General features: G+C 42.4%; 1 protein-coding gene across 1 annotated transcript in view; it reads left to right on the top strand.

Annotated features, from left to right (window-relative positions):
- Positions 1–17363, top strand: part of LOC147618648 (PAN domain-containing protein At5g03700-like) — a 37134-nt gene extending 19771 nt beyond the window's left edge. Inside the window, exons 3-5 of the mRNA XM_086774352.1 lie at positions 13160–13352; positions 13443–13565; positions 17319–17363. Coding sequence (XP_086630478.1) covers positions 13160–13352; positions 13443–13565; positions 17319–17363 — 361 coding nt within the window. The remainder of the gene's footprint in view (positions 1–13159; positions 13353–13442; positions 13566–17318) is intronic.
- The last annotated feature ends 7699 nt before the right edge of the window (positions 17364–25062 follow it).

The raw sequence follows: 25062 nt of genomic DNA, 5'->3' as shown, positions 1-25062 counted from the left end.
TAACAGTCTCTCTCACTCACTCCCTCTCTCTCTCTCTCTCTCTCTCTCTCTCTCTCTCTCTCTCTCTCTGCTTAGCTATGGAGCCTTTGCAAGCTGTGTGTATAGCCCCTTGTCAAGCTAGAAAATGGAAGGTTGATTTACACATTCGTATTCCTGAAGAGTATGGCAGCTCTAAAAAAACCCATCCTACTGATGCACAATCTGTCCAAGCTCGTAGGATAGCTAATCATCTTTTATGCAATTTGTTGGTGAAGGGGAGTTTGGCTTGTTAGGATACTGCAGAAGATTGACTACAAGTGGAGCTTGGCAAACCCATATTCTCCAATCTCAATTTTTGCAAGCATCACAATTCAGCCTTTTACAATGTCAAGAAGGACTTAAAACATCATCAGATAAAATGAAAGAGATCCTCATAGAGAATGTGGAGAAGGATGCAAAGATTCAAAGGCTAGAGAAACTTATCAAATGACTCAAAGCAATGCTGCCAAATGGTGCTCGTGAACGCAAAAAGACATTGGCTGGTATAGAAACTCTTGCGTTTAAAGGTGGAGCACGGAAGAAAAGGATTCGTACAATAAAGTAAGTAACATAAACTTTCATTATACACTCAATGATTTAAACAAAATAGTCATGATTTGTGTTCTGCGAGGAATTTTCTGCAAAAGAGGTGTGTGGTTCTAATGAAGAGGGATGGAAGGATTTGGTCGAAGTCATTCTGAATACCAAGGATATTCTCTCAATTATTACTGGCCCTCATCATCCTAAAATACGCCAAGCTGTTGTCAGCAATATAGTGAGCGACATTACCACCTCCATGATTCTTCATTAATTCAACATGCTTGTGATGTGGCTGGAATCAGCATGAAAGGGTACCAAGCAATCCGTCAGGTTGTAAAAGATGCATTTTTAAGACAAGGAATCACTGGCACTTTATTTCCTACACTCAAGGTGATTCACAATGTCAAGCGTATCAATAATGATGATGTGCAGAGAGCTATAGGACAGTTCTATCACGTTGAGGGCACACTAACATTAGACACAGGGTCGAGCAGAAAGAAAATCAAGACAACAAGTACAGAATTTCACTATGATGTTTACAAATAACATCTTTGTTCATATTGAGAGACTACAACAAGCTATGGTGAAGTTCTATGGTCTTTCACCAGAAGGTGAGAACTTGCAATTGCTACTATTCATGTTTTTCAGTAGAAAATGAAGACGATTATTTTGTTTTGAATATTGTAAATTACCGTTTATTTGCAATTTTGGGGAGCACACTTTCATTTGTGCTCAAGCTAGATGAGTGCCAAATTGTGAAAGGTCGGAAGCTAGAATGTATGAGCACACTTTCATTTGTGCTCAAGCTAGATGAGTACACTTTCATTTGTGCCAAGCTAGATGAGTACCAAATTGTGAAAGGTTGGAAGCTAGAACGTATGAGCATTACGCTCATGAATGAGGCCATGATTTGTGCATGGGAAAAGACTACCAAACCAAGTTTTAGTGTGAACTTTGAGAAAGAGGTTTGGTGGCTTGGTGCATTCGAGGTACCGAAGGAGACACATGAGGTATTGACATGGATGTTTGAAAGGACTCCCTGGATAACAGATGTAATCAAAAAGCAAATTGATGGTCAAATTTTAGATGTAGAAAACATAGGAAAGTTCAAGGTGGATTGGCATCTTGGGGGAGATTTGAAGACAATTAAATGCATGATGGGTTGTGCTCAAGGCGCAACATCAAGATGGCCTTGTCCATACTGCAATGCTTAGATTGATATTCCTAGGCAGAAAAAGACAAATGGAAAAGGTATACAGAAGGTTCGTTCTGTTGGGAAGGATGCCTCAAAAGATCCCAAAAGAAAGGGAAGAAGTAATAAGAAGATGTAGTAGATCCATTCGAGTCAACTGATGATGAAGATGAGGAACAACCAAATGCAAGATGGGTGGAAGGTGTCATGTCTCGTGATATGCTAGGAGAACCAAACAGGAATTCAAATTGGAACCCCATCATTAATTTTTCACTAAAGAATATTCACTTTTGCACAATTCATGCATTCATGAGAATCTTTGATCGATTGCTTAAGTGCCATATCGATTACGCATTCACAATGCCTACACAAGAGAGGAAAGTTACAGCCCTTGGTAAATTAGAGCATCTTTTGAATATTCACTTTTGCACACTTCATGCATTCATGAGAATCTTTGATTGCTTAAGTGCCATATCGATTATGCATTCACAATGCCTACACAAGAGAGGAAAGTTGCAGCCCTTGGTAAATTAGAGCATCTTTTGAATTCTCTGGGCTACCATGGCGGAAACGTGAAAATTGGAGTGAATAAGCAGGCCTCTAATATGTCATACGAGGTTGCTCACAAAAGGTCTCCACCATGACTGGATCAAAGGCAAGGAGATTTTTGGAGAAGCCAGCAAACATAGATAATTCAAAGAAGACTTGGGAACTCTGGAGAGATCTGTGTGCAATCACCACAAATGTAGATTATCCAATGCGAGCTCTTATAAATATGCGTAAATAGCTTTGGATAAATTTCAATAACATGGTTCGCATTATGAATCAAAGTAGCACAACTGCCCAAGAACGAGCATCATTCCAACAACATATCATAGAATTCACCAAAAGTGTGCTAGGTTCTTGGGGAGAGAGTAAAGTAGCACACTATATGGTAAGTTGTACAATTAAAAAATAAACTGGTGTTTTAACCTTGACTTTTTCTAATTAAATTCTATTGTCATGGTGTACAGCACATAGTTTATGCGCATGGTGCGTATTTCATGAACAAGTATGGATCGCTCGACATGTGGAGTACCCAATGTGGAGTACCCAAGGGACGGAGAAATCACATTAGAAAGCAAGAGGGGTTTATTTCAAAAATACAAGACATGGAGGTGGAGCTTCTGTAGGAGGAACACGTATAAACTATCTACAAGAGTCCCCAACCTCTTCACCTCCTGCTTATTGAAGGTACAGTAAGCTCCTGCGAAGATGCAGATGTCGATGAAGCGTTCAAGGCGTTGGATGTAGGGACGGGCATATTGTTGAATGTACTTAAGCAGCTCAACAGAAACACATCGAGCGATCATTAGGGCAATGAGGAAAGGAGATGGAGTGGGGAGCCAAGTATTGCTCCAAGTATGCAATCTGTGTCTCATAATGTTGGGACGCAAGGGCGAGCGACCTTTCAAAGTCGACTTCACGAGAGAACATGACAAAGAGCTCACTCTTGCCCACCCACGGGGTTTGGTAGCTATGTCTTACTTCACTATGTTACAAATTTTCTTCTCATGCACATATGATGTTCGCCTGGTTTATACTTACAAATTCCATCCCTTCATGTCAGAGATTATGCAGAATTGGTATTGGGGTTGGTTATTGGCCTAGATGTAAAATGAAGCAAGAATCCATTGCTCATTTGTTTCTTCTCAGTCCTTTTTCAAAGCCTATCTGGGATCTTGTCTTTCACTTATTATGCAAGTTCATATCCAAACCTTTCACTCTTAGAGAACTAATTTGCGGTGACACTCAAGGATGGTTATTAGATTGTAATAAGAAGTGGTCTTTATGTTGGATAAGAGTTTCTTTGTTAATTTGGAATAGTAAAAACTCTTATCTTTTTTTAGCTGTGCTGCTGCCTCCTTCAGGGAGAAACGCGGTCCTGTGAAAGTAACTCCCAAGTAGACATATGACTTGATGTACTCAACCGGCTTCGATCTGAGGCTCTGATCTCGTTACCCATGCCTGTGTGGTGTTAAACACCATAACCTTGGTTTTCCCAAGGTTCACTGTCAGATCTCTATCCGCATAGAAAGCTTGTAATGCATCCAAGTGTCTCTATAATCCCTCCGGAGAGTTTGAGATTAGAACAATCAGCATATAACAAGATGGGTATCAACACCCATGCCAGGCACTGCATCAATGTACAGTCCAATGAGGGTGGGCGATAACGGGCATCCATGCTTCACCCCTATCATGCTGGTCACCATATCGGATAGTCCGCCTGGAGCTCGGACTCTGCCTGTCACACAGACTCATACAAAGCATATAGTGGAGATGAACTCACAGAAGTTCTCAAAGTGGGTAGCCATGTGAATGCAAAGAGATAGTGTGAACTCGTGCTTGGTTTCTATCGCGTAAAAATGAGAAAGAAGGCACCTTTGGCTATTTATAGTTAAATTTTAAAGTTTGGCCTTTTCACACTAGACCACTAGACAAAAAAATTACACTTTGTAAAAATATTAAGATTCCAATTAAATAAAGATTGGTTAAAAAAGAGCCTGCTACAAAATTACAAGCATGTCATCTAATCTAAAATTGTTATAATGTCTTCATTTTTTGCCCCTCTTGTGACATTTACTTCATGTTGATCTCCATCTCCTTGTTGACTTGAAAGCTTTTCATTGCCTTCACCTCGATCCTGAAACTCTTGTCCCTCACGTGCATCAAAACAGAGGCTATTTTCCCATATACTCAGTTCATCTTCAAGCTCTTCCACATGCCTACTATGTGTTGGTAGGGCTATGCACCTTGCTGAAAATTCAAGGTCCCCCATTTGCCATGATTCTGAGACCATGGTTGTCCCCTCCTTACGCTTCCCAATGTGTAAAAATATATAAAGTGGCACAATAACCAGAAAGTATAAGAGTTAACTCTAGACATGCAGTGGAATCAGGTATACCTTTCTTCTCATCAACTTGAAACTTGACTCTTCCACATTGTCAAAGCCCATGATGCTAAAGTGTTGACACAGGTCTGTTAGGCTCCAATCCTTGCTTGCTGCCACTCGCTCAATCCATCCATTTTACACATCATTGGTAGTGCAGACGCATGTATAAAATAGAGCATGCCTTCAATAACCTGAAAGACATTGTAGAATCTACTACATTGCACTTGTACACATCACCTTGATGTGACCCCTCATTAACCTCCCAACCCTCTCCTAGTAATCCTTGAATGAGGTCAGACCGTACCTCCTTACAAATATACATTATTTTTGTTTGGTGCATTGGCATGGAATTGAACATGTGCACAAAAACATGTAAAGGACAAAACCAATTTAGCCCTACTGACCTAGATGCCTTTGAAAACTTGAGTGATGTCTTGATATCACTTACCATCTTAAACTTTAAGTATAAGATGGTCCAAGCATCAGGTTTGGGCCATTCGGGGATTATTAAGAGGGGGGTTGGGGATCTCTTCTACCTTGCCAAATAAACCTGGTTAAGAAAAGCTTGTTTTACAATAGAAGAGTGGAGAGGAGAGAAAGTTCAGGGTTTTCAGTGCAGTAATGGAAAGCTTAAAAGAGGGATAGAGTTTGAGAATAGGCTTCCTAAACCTAGAGTAGACTAAAGAGGGATAGAGTTTCTGTAGAAATGGAGAGGGAGGGAGCTTGAGAGAGAGAGAGAGAGAGAGAGAGAGAGAGAGAGGGAGATTGAGAGGGAGGGAGCTTGAGAAGAAGAGAGAGCTTGAGAGGGATGGAGTTTTTGCAGCAATGGAGAGCTTAGAAAAGGAAGAAAGAGGGAGAGGGAGCTTGAGACTGAGGGAGCTTGACAAGGAGGGAGATTTTGAGAGGTATGGAGTTTCTGTAGCAATGGAGAGCTTAGAAGAGGAAGAAAGAGGTTCAAAATGAGCTTTCCAAACCTAGAGTATGTTGGGGGGAAGTTTGAGAGGGAAAACACACTTTTGGGAAAAAAAATTAAAATTTTTTAATTTTTAGGATTTTTCATCTGCGCGATTCTAGGTGGGGGGACCTCTAAGTTTAGGCCCAAGAGGTAGGGGGACAAGAGTAGTAATTAGGTCCCATTAGCAAACCAAAGCCTAGGCCCCCTAGGGTCAAAGAAGTCAAAAATGTGCACCCAGCCCTCTTCCTCTTGGTCCATTCCTAATCAAAAGTTAATCCAAGAGGCCCTCTTTGGGTCCAAAAAATTCCTAATGTCTTGCCTTCAATTCATCCATCTCCTCATCCATAGCTTTCTCCCAACACACATTTCCAATAGCCTCATCAAAGCATGTGGGTTCTACAACCTGCATAACTTTTGCCATATACGCATACTGATGTGCCACATAACCATCATAAGTCAACCTCTGTACATGATTTTTGACTCTTCCAGATCTTCGTAACTTTGCATTCACGGCTTCCATAGCCTTCTTCACACCAAGTGTCTTCATTGCTAGAATCCCGAGATCCTCATCAAGGCTCATCTCCAAGAAGCCACTAGAATCTGCATCAATAAGAGAATGCCGTGCAAAAATGTCAGGCATACCAAGGGGTTCAACCACTTTCTCTTTGCCTTTATGTGATGTACCAACTACATTTTTAGGACTGGTATTATGATGCAACTTGCCACTCCATGGTCTATCAACTGTAACGTACCCATCTTCACTAATAAAGAAATGTCCATGTAATTATGAGTTTTTATGGTATAAATATCAATGATTTTATTATTTGAGTCATTTCTACTTAGAATCTTTAAATTCTGAGCCCAAATTTGGAATCTGCGCGCGATTTTACCCTAATATAGGATTTTACAGCATCCAAAACGGACACCGGATCAAGCCTGTACGCTAATTTCAATCATTTTAGTTTAAAAACGGCAACCTTTAAACCTTAATAAATGCACGACCGCACGTCCGATTGATGAACGGTCTGAACCCCTGCGACCAGGAGAACCTCCCGGATAAAAAAAAATTTCGCCCCCCGGGGCGGTCGGACACACAAATCGAGGCGGACGCCCCAAATTTGGGTACCCCGCCCCAAAAATTTGGTCCGTACACACTTACTAGGGTGCCCGTACAATGACCGCCCAAGAACCAAAGGACGGCCGCCCACTGTATGGTCCACGCGTACCCTTACGTGGACACCCATGCTGCCCCAGACCAGATAAGGTACATGCGTATCACTCCTTTCCCCAGACAACCGACACCGTACCTTTCCCCTAGACCCATGCAGGCCACTGATCCATAGCCTTTGAAGGTACACCGTCCTTTCGTCCTTGCTTTGCGCAGCGCCTGTACCCTCACCCCTCAGCTATATAAACCCCCGCGATGCTCCTCAGACGGCACGCATCTCTGTGTAGCGTATACCTTGTCCGTACCGCCGTCCGTCCCTGTGTAGCGTACTTGCTGCAAGTACAGCCGCGCCCTCGCAGCCACCCCTCTCACACCCCCTCATTTGGCTCTTTTCAGATAAGCCAATTTTCCTCCATCCCCCTCTTGCTAAGGGCCAGTGTCCTTAACTCTTCTCCCCCCCGTGTGAATAGACTTACAGAGAGGCTTGCAGCCACCCCTCCCAGCCCTCTCCACATTTTTGCCTTTGCCCTTAAGGACATCTCACAATCCCCCCCCCCTTTGCGTAGACTTTAGTAAGGGTTTTTTGACTCAAGCGAGGGTTCGTGCGCCATATTCTTTTGCTCATACGGTGAGCAAACGAGCTCGGAATTCAGATCCGACTGAAGCGTTTCGATCGCAGCAGCGAGCTCTACAAGGCGACGCCTAAGATGGCCTCATCTCGAAGATGACAAAATATTGCCTCAAGAGGAGCACGTAACAACGAGATGGGGGAAGATGCGCCCAACGCGGCTCCAGTCCTCCCTTTTCAAGCCCCTCAAGGAAACGGTGGCCAGGTTAGCTTGGTTAATTTTTAAAAAGAAGGGATTTTCCTTAAATTAGTGCTAATGAATGGTGTCTTTTTCTCTTAAAATGACGATATAAAAATTATATGAAGTTATGAATTATGTGATGTTGTATTCGATAAATTGCGTTGAAATTGTTATCTTCATGAATTATGAAAATTTAGTAAATTGCATTGAAGATGTTATCTTTAGAATTCAAGATTTTTTTTTTTGGGTTCAACGCTAACTCCATTCCGTGCTTGTGTAGCCGGGCGGCGTCGTTAGCAAAGCCCGGGAATGGCCCAAGGTATCCCTCATACCTTTGGGGAAATAAGGATCGCCGATTGAGGCGAGAGATTATGAGGCTGCCTAGTTCTGAGGGCCCAGGCTAGTGCAGTAAATAAGCCCACCCTAGTGTGCAGACATCCCTCTGAGGGGCGGGAGGATCGAGCGATGGAGCCTGAGAGGGCGACAGGCCGGCTTGAGTCCTCGCCAGCGGCCGACGATGAGGTGTATGGTCCCGTAGGGTTTTGCCCAGCATGTAGAGGCTGGAAGGCCGAATTCTAGATCATCGACAGAATAAGAATAAGAGAGCCAGTTTGGCTTGTATGGAATTGGTTCATGTATAAACTTTTTATATAATTACATCTTGTCTTTGGTATGAATGTATTGTGTAAGAAGGCTGTTTTAACGAATCTTGTGAAAAAGGACCTTAATTAAGGAATATGTTTATTTATGTCAAACACTGTGGTAGGATTAATTAGAAAATAAATTGATGCGTGAGTAGGGTGGAAAGTGGGAGGATGGAATGCCCTGACGGCACCATCCTACGGACGGGTGGACCCGATTAGTCGGGTAGCTTTCCAACAGATTAAGTGAAAGCCTACGCTAGATAGTTAGGTTCCTGGGCAACTCTATTCTAGAAGACTAGGCCAGCGGCTGTGCCTTGCATAAGATGAGGAAAAAAGCATTGTCCCTAGAAATCAAGTCTAGTAGTTGCCCAATTTATGATCGATTACCCTATGGGTGATTTGATGTTTAGAAAATCATGCTCCCCCTGCGGGATAGAGCTAGGTCATACCTATAAATCGTATCCTTGAATCTCTGCAAGGTCAAGGTGTCGATGAATAGGAAATTTTTCCCAAGATAAGACTTAGCGAACTATCTTAAGTGTTTCTCTCATCTTGGAAGGGAGGAACCTTACAATTGGTATCAGAGCAAGTTTAGCTCCTAGGAATTGCAGTTTAAGGACTGTTTTGTAATAAATGTTTTACCTAACATAATGCTAATTAGTAAAGACATCCTACTAAAACAAATAAATTAAATTGATTGAATGATTGTAGGAAGAGGAAGATGCCTACTCCAAATTTCTAGTTTTCCAATGCATCTTCGAGACTGCTAGTCACTCCTCGAATTTCGAGTTCCGCGACACCATGGTGCAGATATTAGAGAAGATATCCCTCCCTCATTTCTCTCGTATTTAGAGAGGATGGGGTAGAGATTTCTGGAGTCGTGGGCCGAGATACTTCTTCATCCGAGCAGATCAGATTAGGAACCTCACCACCGACCTTAAGCGGATTCGTTGGATTGAGAAGCTGAAGATGATCCGCTTATTTTGGTTCGTCGGTACCCCCAGGGCTGACACCTCGGTGACTATAGATGGGGTTCGCATACCTCAGGATCGTTGGGTGTATGACAAAGTGATGCAGGTCTTACCTGTTGCTGATAGAGTAGCGGTGTTGGGATCTACCCCAATCCAGAGTTTACCACCCTTACCATCAGTTTTTAGAGTCTTAGAAACTACAGCGGAACCCCCATATTTCACCTATGTGGACCGCTCTACCCTTATGTCATAGTCAAGCCTAGGAATTCCCCTTAATGTCAAATAAGACTAATTATATTAGTCTCAGATCTTTGTAATAAAACTTGTCCTTGTAAATATTTGGAAATAAAATAATTTCAATGTTTTACTCTCCAAAAAAATTAAGCGTTGTGCAAATATGAATCTTGTAATCTTAAAATTGTTTTTACAATGATGGCCAGGACGACCACCCTCCACTTCCCAATGCGCTTTACACCGATACCCAGGAGAAGAAGCTCCTGCTCAAGCAAATGCAACCTCCCTCCTTTAAAGGAGAAGGTTCAAAGGTTGAGAAGGATGCTGAAGTCTGGATTGAGGCGATGGACGATTATTTCTCTGCTGCCGGTACTGGAATAGCAAATCAGTCTATGCTCGCACGGTTTCGCCTCATTGGAGATGCTAAACTCTGGTAGAAACAGTGGTGCCATGACAAGGAAGTCACCGAGCATTCTCAAACATGGGAAGACATCAAGCAGGCAGTGAAGGAAAGATATCTTCCTCCATCCCATGAATCCATAAAGATGAATGAGTTTTTTAGTCTTAGACAGTGCAGCTTAACTCTTGAGGACTACTATTCCAAATTTATTACCCTTCGGAAGTATGCCCCAGCTATGACTACTTCCCAGCAAGTGGCTCGTTTCTGCCAAGGGCTAAATGAACCCCTAGATTCCCGCCTTGAAGCAATGAGGCCAAGCACATTACAGGATGCTCTCATATGAGCAAAGCCCCTTGTGAAAGAAATGAAGGCTAACAAACCGAAGAATCAAAAGAGATCTTACCCTGAGGCAAACCTTAGAGATCAACCCTATAAGAAACCTCAACAGAATTTCCCCTACTACAATAGAGGGTGACAAGGCAACTCTTTTGCCCCCCGCTCGTATGCTGCTTCTTCCAGAGAAGGCCCTCTGTGTTTTGAGTGCAATGAGCCGGGACACTTTAGAGCCAACTGTCCCAAGATGGCAACATCATTTCCCCAAGGTAACAGAGGAAATCAAGGCCGTGGAACCCCTACCCACCAAGGTGCAAGAGGCAGTGGCCGTGGCAGAGGCCGCGGACGAACAGTTTGCTAGAACTGCCTATGTTATAAGTGAAGAACCGACCTTGGAAACGGCTGAAGAAGAGCGCACCACCGTCCATGCGGCAGTAGAACACCAAGGACTGAATAAACAATTTGGTGTAATCCAAACCCTCGCCACTCATCACGGTAAGCCATTTCAGCTTTTGATTGATTGTGGCAATACCCATTCATTCCTTTCTCCTAGGTGCTTGCAAAAATTAAACTTGAGTCAAAAAACAGCTAGAAAAATGATTGTAGAGTTAGCCAGTGGGAAAGAAGTAGTATCTCGCCACTCTATAGGAAACCTTGATTTTGAGCTGGGTAATGAGCAAACTCATGGTCACTTTAGAGTCTTGCCACTAGGAATTTATGATGGAATCCTTGGGATGGATTGGTTAATTGCAAACAAAGCTAGCATTCATTGTAATAACCAGGGGAGTATCACTTTTGAAAATGAGCATGGCCAAGTAATATCTGTTCAGGGGATCACAGGAAAACCTAAGTCTAGGGTAGTCAAGGCAAAACATCTTCTCAAGGGAACACGTTAGGGAAAATTTGGACTCAAAAAGGGGCCTTGTAAGAGATCCCTTGGGATGGTGATGTGGACAAAGCAAGCCAATAAATCCACATATAATATTGGAGGGCACGTGCATCGTTTTTGAGTTCTTTATTCCATTAACTGACATGTAGGGTGTTTTTTAATTCAAAACAATGCATCTTGAGTATAGTTTTTTATTCCCACTATGGTGCCTTATTTTATTGAAAAAAGACACCACTCTCTTTCTTCATTACACTTTTGAATGTAACGAATCCAACTCTGCTAACCGAACTTCGTCCCTGCAACCCATCATCTTGCATTGTCTCCCTCATTGTCTTCCCGATTGCACAACCACTACCACTCCAAATCCGAGTTTTTTTGAGCGGGAGGTTTTTGATTTTCTCTTCTTCTCAAGGCGGCAAGTTTTGAAAAAGGATGGAAAAGTATTTGTTCTTCATGCGCCATACCTGCTTGTGCATGAATAACAATCCCATTTCTTACCTTTTTCAAGTGAGGGTTGTGCTTACAAGTACTCTGTACATTTTGGTTCATCCAGGATACCAACAAGTTTGTTTGATGGACAAGGAGGTATTATTTAGTGATGTTGTCTTTTGGTTTTAATGAAGCAATCTTCTTCACGGGAGATAAGTGTAATATCTTTGGGTTTTTTTTGGTTAAAGTGTGAGTTCATTATGCTTTTTGGTGTTGTTAAAGCACAGAACAATGCAATGGAACCTGTGCAGCAAAAGAGGAAAAAGGTGGATATCCACTTCCAAGTAGAACCCGATTATGCTCCCTGCTGTAAGAGAAACTGGTCTAGGCCAGCATGCGAAGCCCGCATTACTGAGCTTCGAAATGAAGGAAAGAAAAATATGGACCTTTGGTTGGATGGTAGTATTTACCCACCAGATCCAACCTCCTCTCAATCTCCATCATTCTTTGGGTTGACAAGTTTCTTCAAGTTTGTGTGTGAGGGTGAAAATGGATTGCTTGGGTATTGCAAAAGACTGTTTGGCCAATGTCAAAGTATCTTTGAAAGACATTTGAGTGATAGAGATGCCAGGATAAAAATGCTTGAAGGTGCAAATTTTTACTTGGCATCGATCACAACAGCTTTGCAAGCTTCAAACGAGGACAAGGCAAAAGTTTGTGCTGGGTTACAAAAAGAGTTTGATCATTTGCAGCAGACTATTTGTAAGATGCAGGACACTATTAAGGAGAAGAATGAAATTTTGGCAGTTCGAGAAATCAACAATTTCACATTGGAGAGTGAGAATGCACACCTTCGAAAACAACTTGAAAAGTTCAACAGAAAATTGCAATATTTGAAAGACACGCCATTAGGTGCTCGATTACGCAAGAGACAAATCAAACCATTGGAAGAACTCAATGTTGGAGGTGGCCAATGGAAGCGTCGTGTAAAAGCTTGCAGGTATTGGGATCTATAATTTCTTTGAGCTTAAATTTCTTTGAGCACTCACTTTCATTTTCATCTTTAGTTCCTTTCTTGGAGATGGGGGATTGGGTGTGGGGGTGGTATAGTTAGATGAATGGTGGACTGAAATAGCTATCGTTGTTGCTTCAGGATGGTCACAGATGTTGTGGGTCCAAAAGAGCAAGGTTCTGATATATTTGGCAAAGTTCTGACAAAAGACATCGTGGAGTCAGCAATACAGCATCCTAAGTTTGCAAGACTTCGATCAGACATAGCAAAGCAATCCTTGCAGGAGGTGAGTGAAGCATTCACGCCTGCAGATGCACAAGGTATATGTGACATGGCTGGTATAAGCACAAAGTCTTACAGGATGTTGTTTAATAAAGTAAAAGAGGGTTTCAATTGCAAGCTTGGAAAAAAAACAGTAATTCCCATTCCAAAACCATTTCACGTAAACAAAGCTCGAAATATTCTCAACTTGGGAATGGTCGAACTTGTTGGAGAGCCTTGTCACGTGTCTAGCACATTGACAGTGACTAAAAAGAGTGGGGAACAGAAAATTTTAGAGCTTACAGAGTTCAACAATTTCATCATGGATGTTCGGAAATTACAAATGGCTATGGTGAAATTTTATGACATCAGTGTACATGAGTGCAATGGAAGGCTGAAATTTGTTTTGAAACTTGATGAGAGTGAGGTGATCAAAGGACAGAAGCTGGAAAGGGTTAGCATTACTTTAATGAATAGAGCTTTGGATGCAAGTATCAGTAATGCTGATGAGAAGCACTTTAGTGTACAATCCGAAAATGAGATTTGGTGGCTGGCTGCATTTGAGGTGACGTGCTATCCATTTTTAAATAAAGAATATTATGTTGCTATCCTCTTGTTATGATGTTGTAGACAATCTAACAGTTGTTGTTAACAGGTTCCAACAGAGACCCATGAAATTCTGAAGTGGTACTTCAACCAGACTGAGCTTCCTTCCACTATCCAGCAGCAGCAGTCGAATGGCGAAAAGCTTTATGTAGAAGGATATGGTGAATATGAGGTTGAATGGCACCTGGCTGCAGATCTTAAAACCTTGAAATGCATGTTTAGTATTTCCCAAGGAGCAATGGCCAAGTATCCTTGCCTGTATTGTATGACCGAACGAGGTGTCTCCAAAGGAGGAAAAGAGAGAGAATGGAAATGCCTAAATGCAATCAGTAATAGGCGTGAACCCCCAAATCGTGATGCTCCATGAGTGGATCCTACTTGGGATCCAATTCTTCCTATCCCTTTGATCAGAGTTCATATTTGTGTTTTGCATGCGCTGGTTAGAATAATTGAGAAACTAGTCTACATGTACATCGAATTTTCATGGAATATGAAACCAGCAGTAGAGAGTGAAAGAACTATTAAAAAAATAGAGCAAGTGCTTTCAGATGCAGGTTTACATTGTGGTCAAGTGAAGATTGAGAAGGACTTGAGAAGATCAGGGAAGACCGGAAATGTTCCTAGCAAACCATGTTTTGGAGGTGCAAAAGCCAGAAAGTTCTTATCTAATCATACCCAGAGAGGTCATCTGGGTACAGATTTTGAGGTGTGGAGGAAGCTTCATGCAGCTGTACCTGACCGAGGCTCTTCAGGACAAGCAAGGGTGGCAAAGGCCAAAGCGTGGTTGGCACTTGATCGCCTAGCACCTTTGTTGCAAAAAGCAAGGTTTGAAGATGGGGATGTTGAGAAATTTGAGGCAGTTGTGACAGAGTTCTACACTAGCTATGAAAAGGCATGGAGTGCGACAAACTTGACACAATACATGGTAATTACTTGAAAACCTACAGCTTTGAGTATTTTTTGTTGTTCAAAAAATATTGTACGATACTAAATGTCTTGTTGTTGTTGAGCATTTGTAGCACATTTTGCATGCACATGGTTCCTTTTTTGCGGAAGAGTTTGGAAGCCTTGGGATTTGGTCTACCCAAGGCATGGAAAGATCTCATTGGCAAGCACGTTGTGCCTATCAAAGGGCCACTCAACATGGAGGAGGAATAAAGAAAAGTAATCCCATGAAGCAACTATGTTAGTGGTGGTATAGGCAGATTCAAGTGAGGGCTCGTGTGAAGATCAAACATGCTGAATCAGCTGTGTCATGTGCAATAAGAAAGGTTCAGGCTGAACGGAGACATTCAATATATGTCTCCTCACAGGGAAAGCAGAATCATGCTGAATGGCTAAGACAACGACAAAGACAGGGCAAAGTGTGGAAGAAAATTGATCATTGAAATATATATTGTAAAACAATGATGTAACTGTGAAAGATTTTAAAAGAACAAGAGCTTTCATCTATGTCCCATATAAATGTTTCCAATATATATACATTTCATAGTTTGTAATGGTAAACAAGAAGAGTATTGAGAAATATGACGAAACTTCTTAGCAATTGGAACAATCTAAATTTGTTAATCTAGAACAGAGACTTCCCCCAGCCGAGCCTTTTTTGTTGACGTTTCTGCATCATCTTCTTCATCCTCTATCAATGGCACAACAGGGACCTTTGGCCTTGCTGTTCTAAGAAGATGCTTCTTCCTGCAATCACTCAACAGATTAGGATCTGTGATTCCACATGCCAACCCGTAAGCAGCATATGTTAAATAATATTTACATCTTAACGAATATACTCCAGGTCCCTCTCGAAAAATTCGAACAGCTGCTTGCCGCTCCAGAAGTATTGCCTTGTTTGCATTCAGCCTTAAGTGATAGCCACCTAAATACCTGGATAAAGTCTTTATCGCCATCAGAGGAAAACTGGCATTGTCCTTGGAGTAGCTAGCGTGAAATATCACAATTTGAGGGAATTTTAGGCGGTGTATATATGTTCCTAGTGTCGAATCGTGGCCCAATCCCGCCATACGCTTGCCTGAAGCACGTTTGAGGAATGTGTCTTCATATATTTCCAACTGAAAAAATAAAGGAGCATTAGCCAGAAACAACATCACCAAACATTTTAGGACAAAGTTGATAAAGCCAAATCCACAACAAAAAAAACTAACCTCTTGGTTCTCATCTGCTTCAAGCAAGGCGTCTTGCCATAAATTAGTGCTCGAACTAGGAATGGTTTCCGCTGACTTATTTGGCACATCCCTACACCCTCCCATGTTGGTGATATTCAGTCTGTCCCTTGCTTCTTGTAGCTCTTCCTCTGTGGCATCTTTTCCTTCATATCTAAGGGCATCAGCATAGATCATATTTAGTGTTGCTGCAGCAGAAAGGAACTCGGTGTCTTTCACATGGCTATCCACTAGTAGGTACTTGTCTATCCCATCATCATCTACAAAATTGTCATCGACCTCCAGATTCTGGGCTATGAAAGCTATGCAATGATCCTCCCTTAAGTTAAATACACGTTGTATGTCTGTCAGCAATATATACTCTGAATCTCCTACTTGGTAGGAGGGGAGTAATGGCGTTGGAATGGGGGAGGAGTCATCTGATTCAATCACAAGCTGACCTACATCACTGTTTTGTTCTCTAACTGCCTCAATATCAACCTCCGAACTGAGCTTCCTCTCTTCTTCAACATTGAACTCCTCAATGACATGAGGAGTGTCCTCCTCTTCAACAGCATCCTCAACGGTGGGACTTGCCTGATGAGAAATCGTGTCTTCACTTTCAATTTTTGCAGGCGGCTCTGTACATTCTTCATCTGTTAATTGCACGTTCATGTGCAAGAAGCATAAGAAGGCGTAGGAGTATTCCATCAAGCGGCACTTTCTTTTGTGAAAAGGGCATAGCAAGGCTCTCTTCTTATCACATGGCACCTTGTGCCAATCCCTGTTTAACCTCTGCTTCTTCTCCGGCGACACCTTGAGATTAAAATGAATGTGACTTTTCCCATCAATCATCATTGGTTCTTCATTTGTGAGCTCGTCAAACTCTTGCTTTGCCTCTTCGAAGTATCCATGATGGCTAGACAATGTATCCTCCAGAGAAAAATCGCTATTGAACATCAACGAAATTGCAGGGTGCAAATCATGATGTCGACATTTGTAGAGGAAGTCATATAATAGAGTTGCAGGTGTTTCTTTGATCTCTTCGTCCACATCAAATTCGACTTGAACTTGCGCCATGGCTGAATTCAAGTCTAGAAAAGACATGGAAAATATTAGTTTAGGCAATGAATCAAGAGACAGTCGATCTTAAACAACAAATCTCTGTGTGGTGTAAATGGATTCAACATAACGCGAGAGGAGATGCCAGAGGAATCCAGGTATTCCTCCTCGCGTTGTAGTGAATCTATTTTCCCTAACGCAAATAAAATTGCAGCTAAGTCAAGGACCTCTTCTCGCGTTATGGTGAATCGATTCACCATAATGCGAGGAGGAGTATTGTGCTTCCTATGGGACCCTTGCTCGCGTTATGGTGAATTGATTCACCGCAATATGACGACTTTATCATCCTTTGGCAACGCCTCTAACGTTATGGTGAATTAAAAATAAAGATAGTTCTCCAGTACCCATACTGAGAGAGGAGGTGTCAAACGAATTAAAATACTCTTCTTCGCAGTCAATTCACCATAAGGCGAGGAGTCATAGGTTTTCAATTCACCTTAACGCGATGAAAAGACAAAGCAAGAAGTTCTCCACGACTGAAACCAAAACAACGAAATAACAAAAGAAGAAAAAAGCACAAAGGAGATAAAAATACCAGGAAAACGAATTGTATACAATCGTCGCAGGAGATGGAGATGAAGGAGGTTGGAGGTTTGTCTTTGACGTTGGATACAGGAGGATGATTGATGGAGGAGGGTTGGAGGAGATAGTCAGTCGTTGATGGAGATAAAGTCCGTTGGAGGGGAGATAAATGAGAATACGAACTCCAAGAGAGGCAATAAATGAGATGAGTATCCTAGAAAATCCGTTTTTAATGCTACGCGACACGTCAGCGTCGCGTTTTCACCCGCCATTCCATGAATGCCACGTGGCATCCCGCCATGTACCTAGCACGTGTACAAGCTATAAAGTTTAATCAAAGCCCTTTTTAATGCTATACGACACGTCAGCGCCGCCTAGTCGCCCTGGCAGCCCGCCAGCACGTGTGTTCGCTCTAAAGACTAATCAAAGCCGTTAATCACGCCACCTTTTCGTCCTCTTATCGATTTTGCCTTGTCCGTCCTCCTGCTTGCCTCCAGGTGACTTCCGACTACCGCCACAGTACTGAACCGACTTTCCAACTCCTGCACGACAGTCTCCATCCATTCACACGCAAGAAATGTAAGTTTTTGTATAATACTTGATTGTTTTGTAAGTTTCTTGTATATTGCTTGTTTGTTTTGTTTTTTCTTCGACTGTTTGCCCTGTGCCATTGTTTCTTCTTCGACTGTTTGCCTTCTGCCGTGGTGATTCGATTCACCTTAAAGCACACGACGGGCCATTAGAATCTCAATAAGCTCCATGTCTTATGGTGGATCGAATCACCATGGCAGAAGGCAAACGTAAGAGATTCGCGAAAATCGATTCACTATAACGCGAGGAGGATTGTTTTGCTTTGACTGGCCCTTAGACTCGCGTTATGGTGAATTCACCATAACGCATGACCAAGGGGCAAAGGATTCACGATAATCCACCTCTTATTGGTGTCAATTAAATCACCTCCTACACGACTGTCTCCATCCATTCCCACTCATAGAATGTGATGAAAGTGTATTACTTGATTGTTTTGTGTTTCTTGTATAATACTTGATTGTTTTGTTTTTCCTTCGACTGTTTGCCCCCTGCCATTGTTTTCTCTTCGACTGTTTGCCCTCCGTCATGGTGATTCGATTCACCGTAAAGCAGACGACGAGTCATTAGAATCTCAATACTGCTCTATGTGTTATGGTGAATCGACTCACCAAACTGCAAGACGGAATGGTAAGAGATTCGGGAGAACCCTCCTCCCGTTGTAGTAGATCGATTCACTATAACGCGAGGAGGATTGTTTTGATTTGACTGGCTCTTAGTCTCGCATTATAGTGAATCAAATCACTTTAACGCAAGATCGAAGCTCAAAGAATGCACGATAATCCGCCTCTTATTGTTGTCAATGAATTCACCATAATGCGAGAAGGATTATTGTGTTTCTGTGGACCTTCATCTCTCGTTATGGTGAATGGATTCACCATAACGCGAGGAAGTGCATATTGCTTTCTTGGCCCCCCTCTCTCGCTTTATGGTGAATTGTTAATCGTGTACTACTGAATAGCAAAGTTTTCTGCTTTTTCTTGCGTTTTCAGATGGCTCGTGTAAGGCATACAGCTAGACCCATTGACAATGCAGCTCCCTCATCTACTGGGAAGAAGATGGGCGTTCTGAAAGCCTCAAGATCAAGAAAATCAAGCAGTCCTTCCCGATTGTCCAAAACGCAGCCTAGACTCAGGCGTTTCGCAGAGCATTCGGCAGCCCTGCGAGAAATCAAAAAGTTTATGAAGCACCCGACAGCTGCTATTCCCAGATTGCCTTTCCAGAGGCTTGCCAGGAGAATTTGTGAGCAGAATGGAATTTTGTTTAGGTGGAAGGCATCGGCCTTGTTTTGCTTGCAAGAGGCCACAGAAGATTGGATGATCGAATTTTTTTTGGATAGTTACGTTCTTGCTGCCCACGCACACAGGGTGACAGTAATGAACAAAGATTTTTTCAGCCTAATAGCCCTTCGTTTCAGATACGATAAGTCACTTAGACCAGTTACGTTTACTGATGAACGAATGTTACAAATTTTGGATGTCCGGCCTGTACAAAAAGTGAGAATTGAAGAGGTGACCGAGGGAAGTCCAGATCATGAGCATCAGACTCGGGCAAATTTAATGACAAGCGCTCAAAGGGAACATCAAGCTGCAATGCTTGCATTGCAAACAAAAAGGGAAAATGTTCGCGCACTCCACGCCATGAATCGGGAGGCGCTGCAATTTTTGTTGCCGGAGTTCTATGTACCCTTTAATATTAGAGGGCATAGATGTTATTTCCCGATTCATGCTGAAGAAATCAACATTTTGTTTGATCCCAAAACTAAAGTCAACGACAAAGTGCTCAGATGTGTTTTAAGGTATACTCTTTTCTCTGTCCTCCCACAATTTTTCATTCTTGGCTCTTAAAGTTGATGCCTCACTCTTGATATGTTTCCTTGTGAAGTTTTGTTATTTCGCTATTGCCCGAGGATGTACAGCAACGAGTGTTCCAGATTGATTCACTGGTCTCAACACTGTTGCTAGTAGAGTCAGTTCCGTACCTCGATGTGCTGAACTGGTTTCGGGAGGTCCAGCTGGACGATGCCCGAGTTTTTTTTTTGGCATATCATGAAAAGTGAGTTTGTCTCTCTCTCTCTCTCTCTCTCTCTCTCTCTCTCTCTCTCTCTCTCTCTCTCTCTCGCATGATGTTTATAGGAATCACCGTACACGAGTTATATAGTGCTTCCTTTGGATTGAAACTAATAGAATTCTATTGTGCAGTTCCCATTGGAGTCTTCTACTAGTCGACATGCAAGAAAATGTCATTTACCTTGCAAATTCGACATCTGGTGTCCATGGAAATGTTTTGCTGTAAGTAAAAATCATTAAGATACATATTATTGTTTGAGTTAGAAGTCCGGATTGATCAGGATAATGATTGGTCTCTGTTTACAGTGGAGTCAGGAAACTAATGGCAGCTTACGAGAGCCTCAGCATGGACATCGACACCCTGGATTGATCGACCATCCGAAGGGTTAGTGTCCCCAAACAAGAAGATGGCTACAGCTGTGGGTGGAGGGTTGCACTTAATGCAATGTTGCTGCTACGAAGCATTTTTCAGCTCCCTTCAGAGGATGTAAGCATTTTCAGCTCCCATACGCATTTGTGCTCTTGTTTATCTTCTTATATATTGTCATGTTGATCTTATTTATGCCTTGATGAATTGTGATGGCAGTTTCCATCAATGTCTCGCTACGTGGACCTAGACGTCCAAACGTTTAGGGAGGAAACGATTGCGAAATTGATCGAGGTCGCTGAAGTTATGCCTCCAGACGGGCCAGTGGACTTCATCCCGCCCAATCCACGAGGGGGGATAGGCCCCCCTGAGCCTCTTACATGGGCTCCATACTTGGGAGAAGAGCCCTGGCTCCATCCTGAAGCCGATACCTATGGGTTCCAGCAATAAATAGTTTTTTCCTTCTTCCAACAAATGTACGTTTGTAAATATGCAGCTATACATGTATTGGAGAGAGAACATCAAATGTAAATACACTTATCATTTGAAAATCAGAGGATCAAATTTGCTACTGTGTTCCTTCACTGCTTGCTTTCTTACTTTAAGCCTTTTTTTGTGTACATAAAAATTCAATTGGGGAATTCTTGCCTTCATTACATTGTTTTAAACAGTAAAGCATTACAAAAGCAATGTTCTGAATAGATAAGTTTATTGCATATGGAAAATACATTGTCACCGTATACATGGTCACATCATATATCTTCTAGTGCCTCCAATTCATGTGGGGCTGCAACATCTTTACAAATGATCTGATGCTCTCTTCTTTTACTTAGCTTCCGACCATCGAGCTTAAAGCAAAATTGATCTGGAGGATTCTGAATAGCTACTTCTAATTCCTTCCTAACATAGTCGAGAGTCCAATTCTCTTCCACTTCCAATGTCAAAGATGGGTGACCCTGTCGAATCATAACTATATCTATCAAGCAAGAGTGGCTGCCATCTCTTGTATCTTGGTCCATGCTTTCCCAGTTGTTGTTGATCCATCGCCACCTTCTATAAGTAAATGACATGCACAGATGTTGCCTGGCAATATAGTATCTGATTCCAAAATATCATTAGGATAATTTTCCGAGTATAATCAAATAAGCGTTGTAACTGTTTCACAAAAATACATTTTAATGTTTTAACACTCACCGAAATGCAATGTCGGAGGTGTTCAATCGACATTCGATCAAATCATCTCCCTTTGATGATTTCACTCTCCAACCTTTGTCAAACAAATGATCAAGCCAGGCTTCATCTACATCTTTGCACACAAAAGTTGTTCTAGTTTTTCTCAATTGTTTACAATCAGAAAATAAATGAACAAAGCATGCAATTGGAACAAACAAACTTAAGTGCACATTTCTTGCACCAATGCTAGGCTTCATAGCACATTTAATATCATTAAACATTTTGGTCCTGTATGACTCTCACTTCTGTGTCAAGCAATGGCCACTCCGGACTATCAAGTGCGGGCAACGGAATACGTTCCAACTTTCCATGTCGACTCGATTGAGTGGGCAAGGTATAAAATGAGTCATAGAAATATGTTCTACTTCTTGCGAGATCACTTGGTGCACGACCTTCATATTGAAGTTCCCCCACCTCACCATGTATGACATTCAAGAACCCCGTCAAGCATTGTGCAGGCTCCCACTCCTGAAGATTGGATGGGTACAAATCTGTGCAAGGCAGAAAAATGTATATCAATCACCTTATTTGTAACATTGAAATACAAAACACAAGCACTTACAATGTGGTCTGTGTCTTGGAAGTCCTTCCAATGGTCCCACGTTGATCTCTTTTTGCATGAATACATGCTGGATCAACACTTCTTTGACAGTTTTCCCTCCTGGTGCCATCTTAAAGTCAAGGATCCTTCCTTTCCAATGTTTGGCCAAGTCTTCAGATGCCTTTCCCTTCACTCGGTAGTGGCCTTGTTTTCCTGGCTGCATAGTGACCCAAGAGTACTTCCTGTATACTTGGGGAATCCATTCTTCGTTCTCGTCTTTTATGTTATACAACACAACAGATGAGATACTGCTCCTTGCTCGTTTCAGTCCACTTTCGGGTGCCATGATAGATTAACAGACGTATGAGAAAGAAGAAGTAGCAGAAAGTGGATGACTGGGCTAACCGCTTTTGTGGATCAAGGAGGGAGGATGAAATGAGGGACGGTGTGTTCTTTTGGGCGCCAAAGATGTTTCAAGATTCAAAAGTGGAACCAAGTTGAGGGAATAACCGAGAGAATGTGTATCTATCTATTCCAAGCATTCAAGCTTCATTAGTTCTAGGGGTGGTGGAAAGAATTTTTTAGTGCTCCACGTCTAACACAGGAATGTGGAAAACATTCTTTTATTGCGTTAGTTTCTGACAAAAAAATGATTTTAAATATTTTAAGACAAGGTGATGGTTTTTTTTAATATTTCATGAAGATAAGAGTTTCTCCACGTTTTGGGTGGGTTTGTACAGAGGTCCCACCACCGGTGAATCTCGTTCGTAGATTACATGTCACTCAATCTATGTGTCTATTATTATATTATTGTTGAAACAGCCCTCTTTTGAGTCCAGAATTTTCCTAATGTTTAGGATTTTTCATCTGCGCGATTCTAGGTGGGGGGACCTCTAAGTTTAAGCCCAAGAGGTAGGGGGACAAGAGTAGTAATTAGGTCCCATTAGCAAACCAAAGCCTAGGCCCCCTAGGGTCAAAGAAGTCAAAAATGTGCACCCAGCCCTCTTCCTCTTGGTCCATTCCTAATCAAAAGTTAATCCAAGAGGCCCTCTTTGGGTCCAAAAAATTCCTAATGTCTTGCCTTCAATTCATCCATCTCCTCATCCATAGCTTTCTCCCAACACACATTTCCAATAGCCTCATCAAAGCATGTGGGTTCTACAACCTGCATAACTTTTGCCATATACGCATACTGATGTGCCACATAACCATCATAAGTCAACCTCTGTACATGATTTTTGACTCTTCCAGATCTTCGTAACTTTGCATTCACGGCTTCCATAGCCTTCTTCACATCAAGTGTCTTCATTGCTAGAATCCCAAGATCCTCATCAAGGCTCATCTCCAAGAAGCCACTAGAATCTGCATCAACAAGAGAATGCCGTGCAAAAATGTCAGGCATACCAAGGGGTTCAACCACTTTCTCTTTGCCTTTATGTGATGTACCAACTACATTTTTAGGACTGGTATTATGATGCAACTTGCCACTCCATGGTCTATCAACTGTAACGTACCCATCTTCACTAATAAAGAAATGTCCATGTAATTATGAGTTTTTATGGTATAAATATCAATGATTTTATTATTTGAGTCATTTCTACTTAGAATCTTTAAATTCTGAGCCCAAATTTGGAATCTGCGCGCGATTTTACCCTAATATAGGATTTTACAGCATCCAAAACGGACACCGGATCAAGCCTGTATGCTAATTTCAATCATTTTAGTTTAAAAACGGCAACCTTTAAACCTTAATAAATGCACGACCGCACGTCCGATTGACGAACGGTCTGAACCCCTGCGACCAGGAGAACCTCCCGGATAAAAAAAAATTTGCCCCCCGGGGCGGTCCGACACACAAATCGAGACGGACGCCCCAAATTTGGGTACCCTGCCCCAAAAATTTGGTCCGTACACACTTACTAGGGTGCCCGTACAATGACCGCCCAAGAACCAAAGAACGGCCGCCCACTGTATGGTCCACGCGTACCCTTACGTGGACACCCATGCTGCCCTAGACCAGATAAGGTACATGCGTATCACTCCTTTCCCCAGACAACCGACACCGTACCTTTCCCCTAGACCCATGTAGGCCACTGATCCATAGCCTTTGAAGGTACACCGTCCTTTCGTCCTTGCTTTGCGCAGCGCTCGTACCCTCACCCCTCAGCTATATAAACCCTCGGGATGCTCCTCAGACGGCACGCATCTCTGTGTAGCGTATACCCTGTCCGTACCGCCGTCCGTCCCTGTGTAGCGTACTTGCTGCAAGTACAGCCGCGCCCTCGCAGCCACCCCTCTCACACCCCCTCATTTGGCTCTTTTCAGATAAGCCAATTTTCCTCCATCCCCCTCTTGCTAAGGGCCAGTGTCCTTAACTCTTCTCCCCCCCCGTGTGAATAGACTTACAGAGAGGCTTGCAGCCACCCCTCCCAGCCCTCTCCACATTTTTGCCTTTGCCCTTAAGGACATCTCACAATCCCCCCCCCTTTGCGTAGACTTTAGTAAGGGTTTTTTGACTCAAACGAGGGTTCGTGCGCCATATTCTTTTGCTCATACGGTGAGCAAACGAGCTCGGAATTCAGATCCGACTGAAGCGTTTCGATCGCAGCAGCGAGCTCTACAAGGCGACGCCTAAGATGGCCTCATCTCGAAGATGACAAAATATTGCCTCAAGAGGAGCACGTAACAACGAGATGGGGGAAGATGCGCCCAACGCGGCTCCAGTCCTCCCTTTTCAAGCCCCTCAAGGAAACGGTGGCCAGGTTAGCTTGGTTAATTTTTAAAAAGAAGGGATTTTTCTTAAATTAGTGCTAATGAATGGTGTCTTTTCCTCTTAAAATGACGATATAAAAATTATATGAAGTTATGAATTATGTGATGTTGTATTCGATAAATTGCGTTGAAATTGTTATCTTCATGAATTATGAAAATTTAATAAATTGCATTGAAGATGTTATCTTTAGAATTCAAGATTTTTTTTTTGGCTTCAACGCTAACTCCATTCCGTGCTTGTGTAGCCGGGCGGCGTCGTTAGCAAAGCCCGGGAATGGTCCAAGGTATCCCTCATACCTTTG

Source organism: Cibotium barometz, chromosome 34 (assembly GCF_041138505.1).
Source record: "Cibotium barometz isolate CiBa-2024 chromosome 34, ASM4113850v1, whole genome shotgun sequence".
Taxonomy (NCBI): domain Eukaryota; kingdom Viridiplantae; phylum Streptophyta; class Polypodiopsida; order Cyatheales; family Cibotiaceae; genus Cibotium; species Cibotium barometz.
The sequence above is the reverse complement of the archived record's forward strand: the minus strand, read 5'-3'. Positions and strand labels throughout refer to the sequence as shown.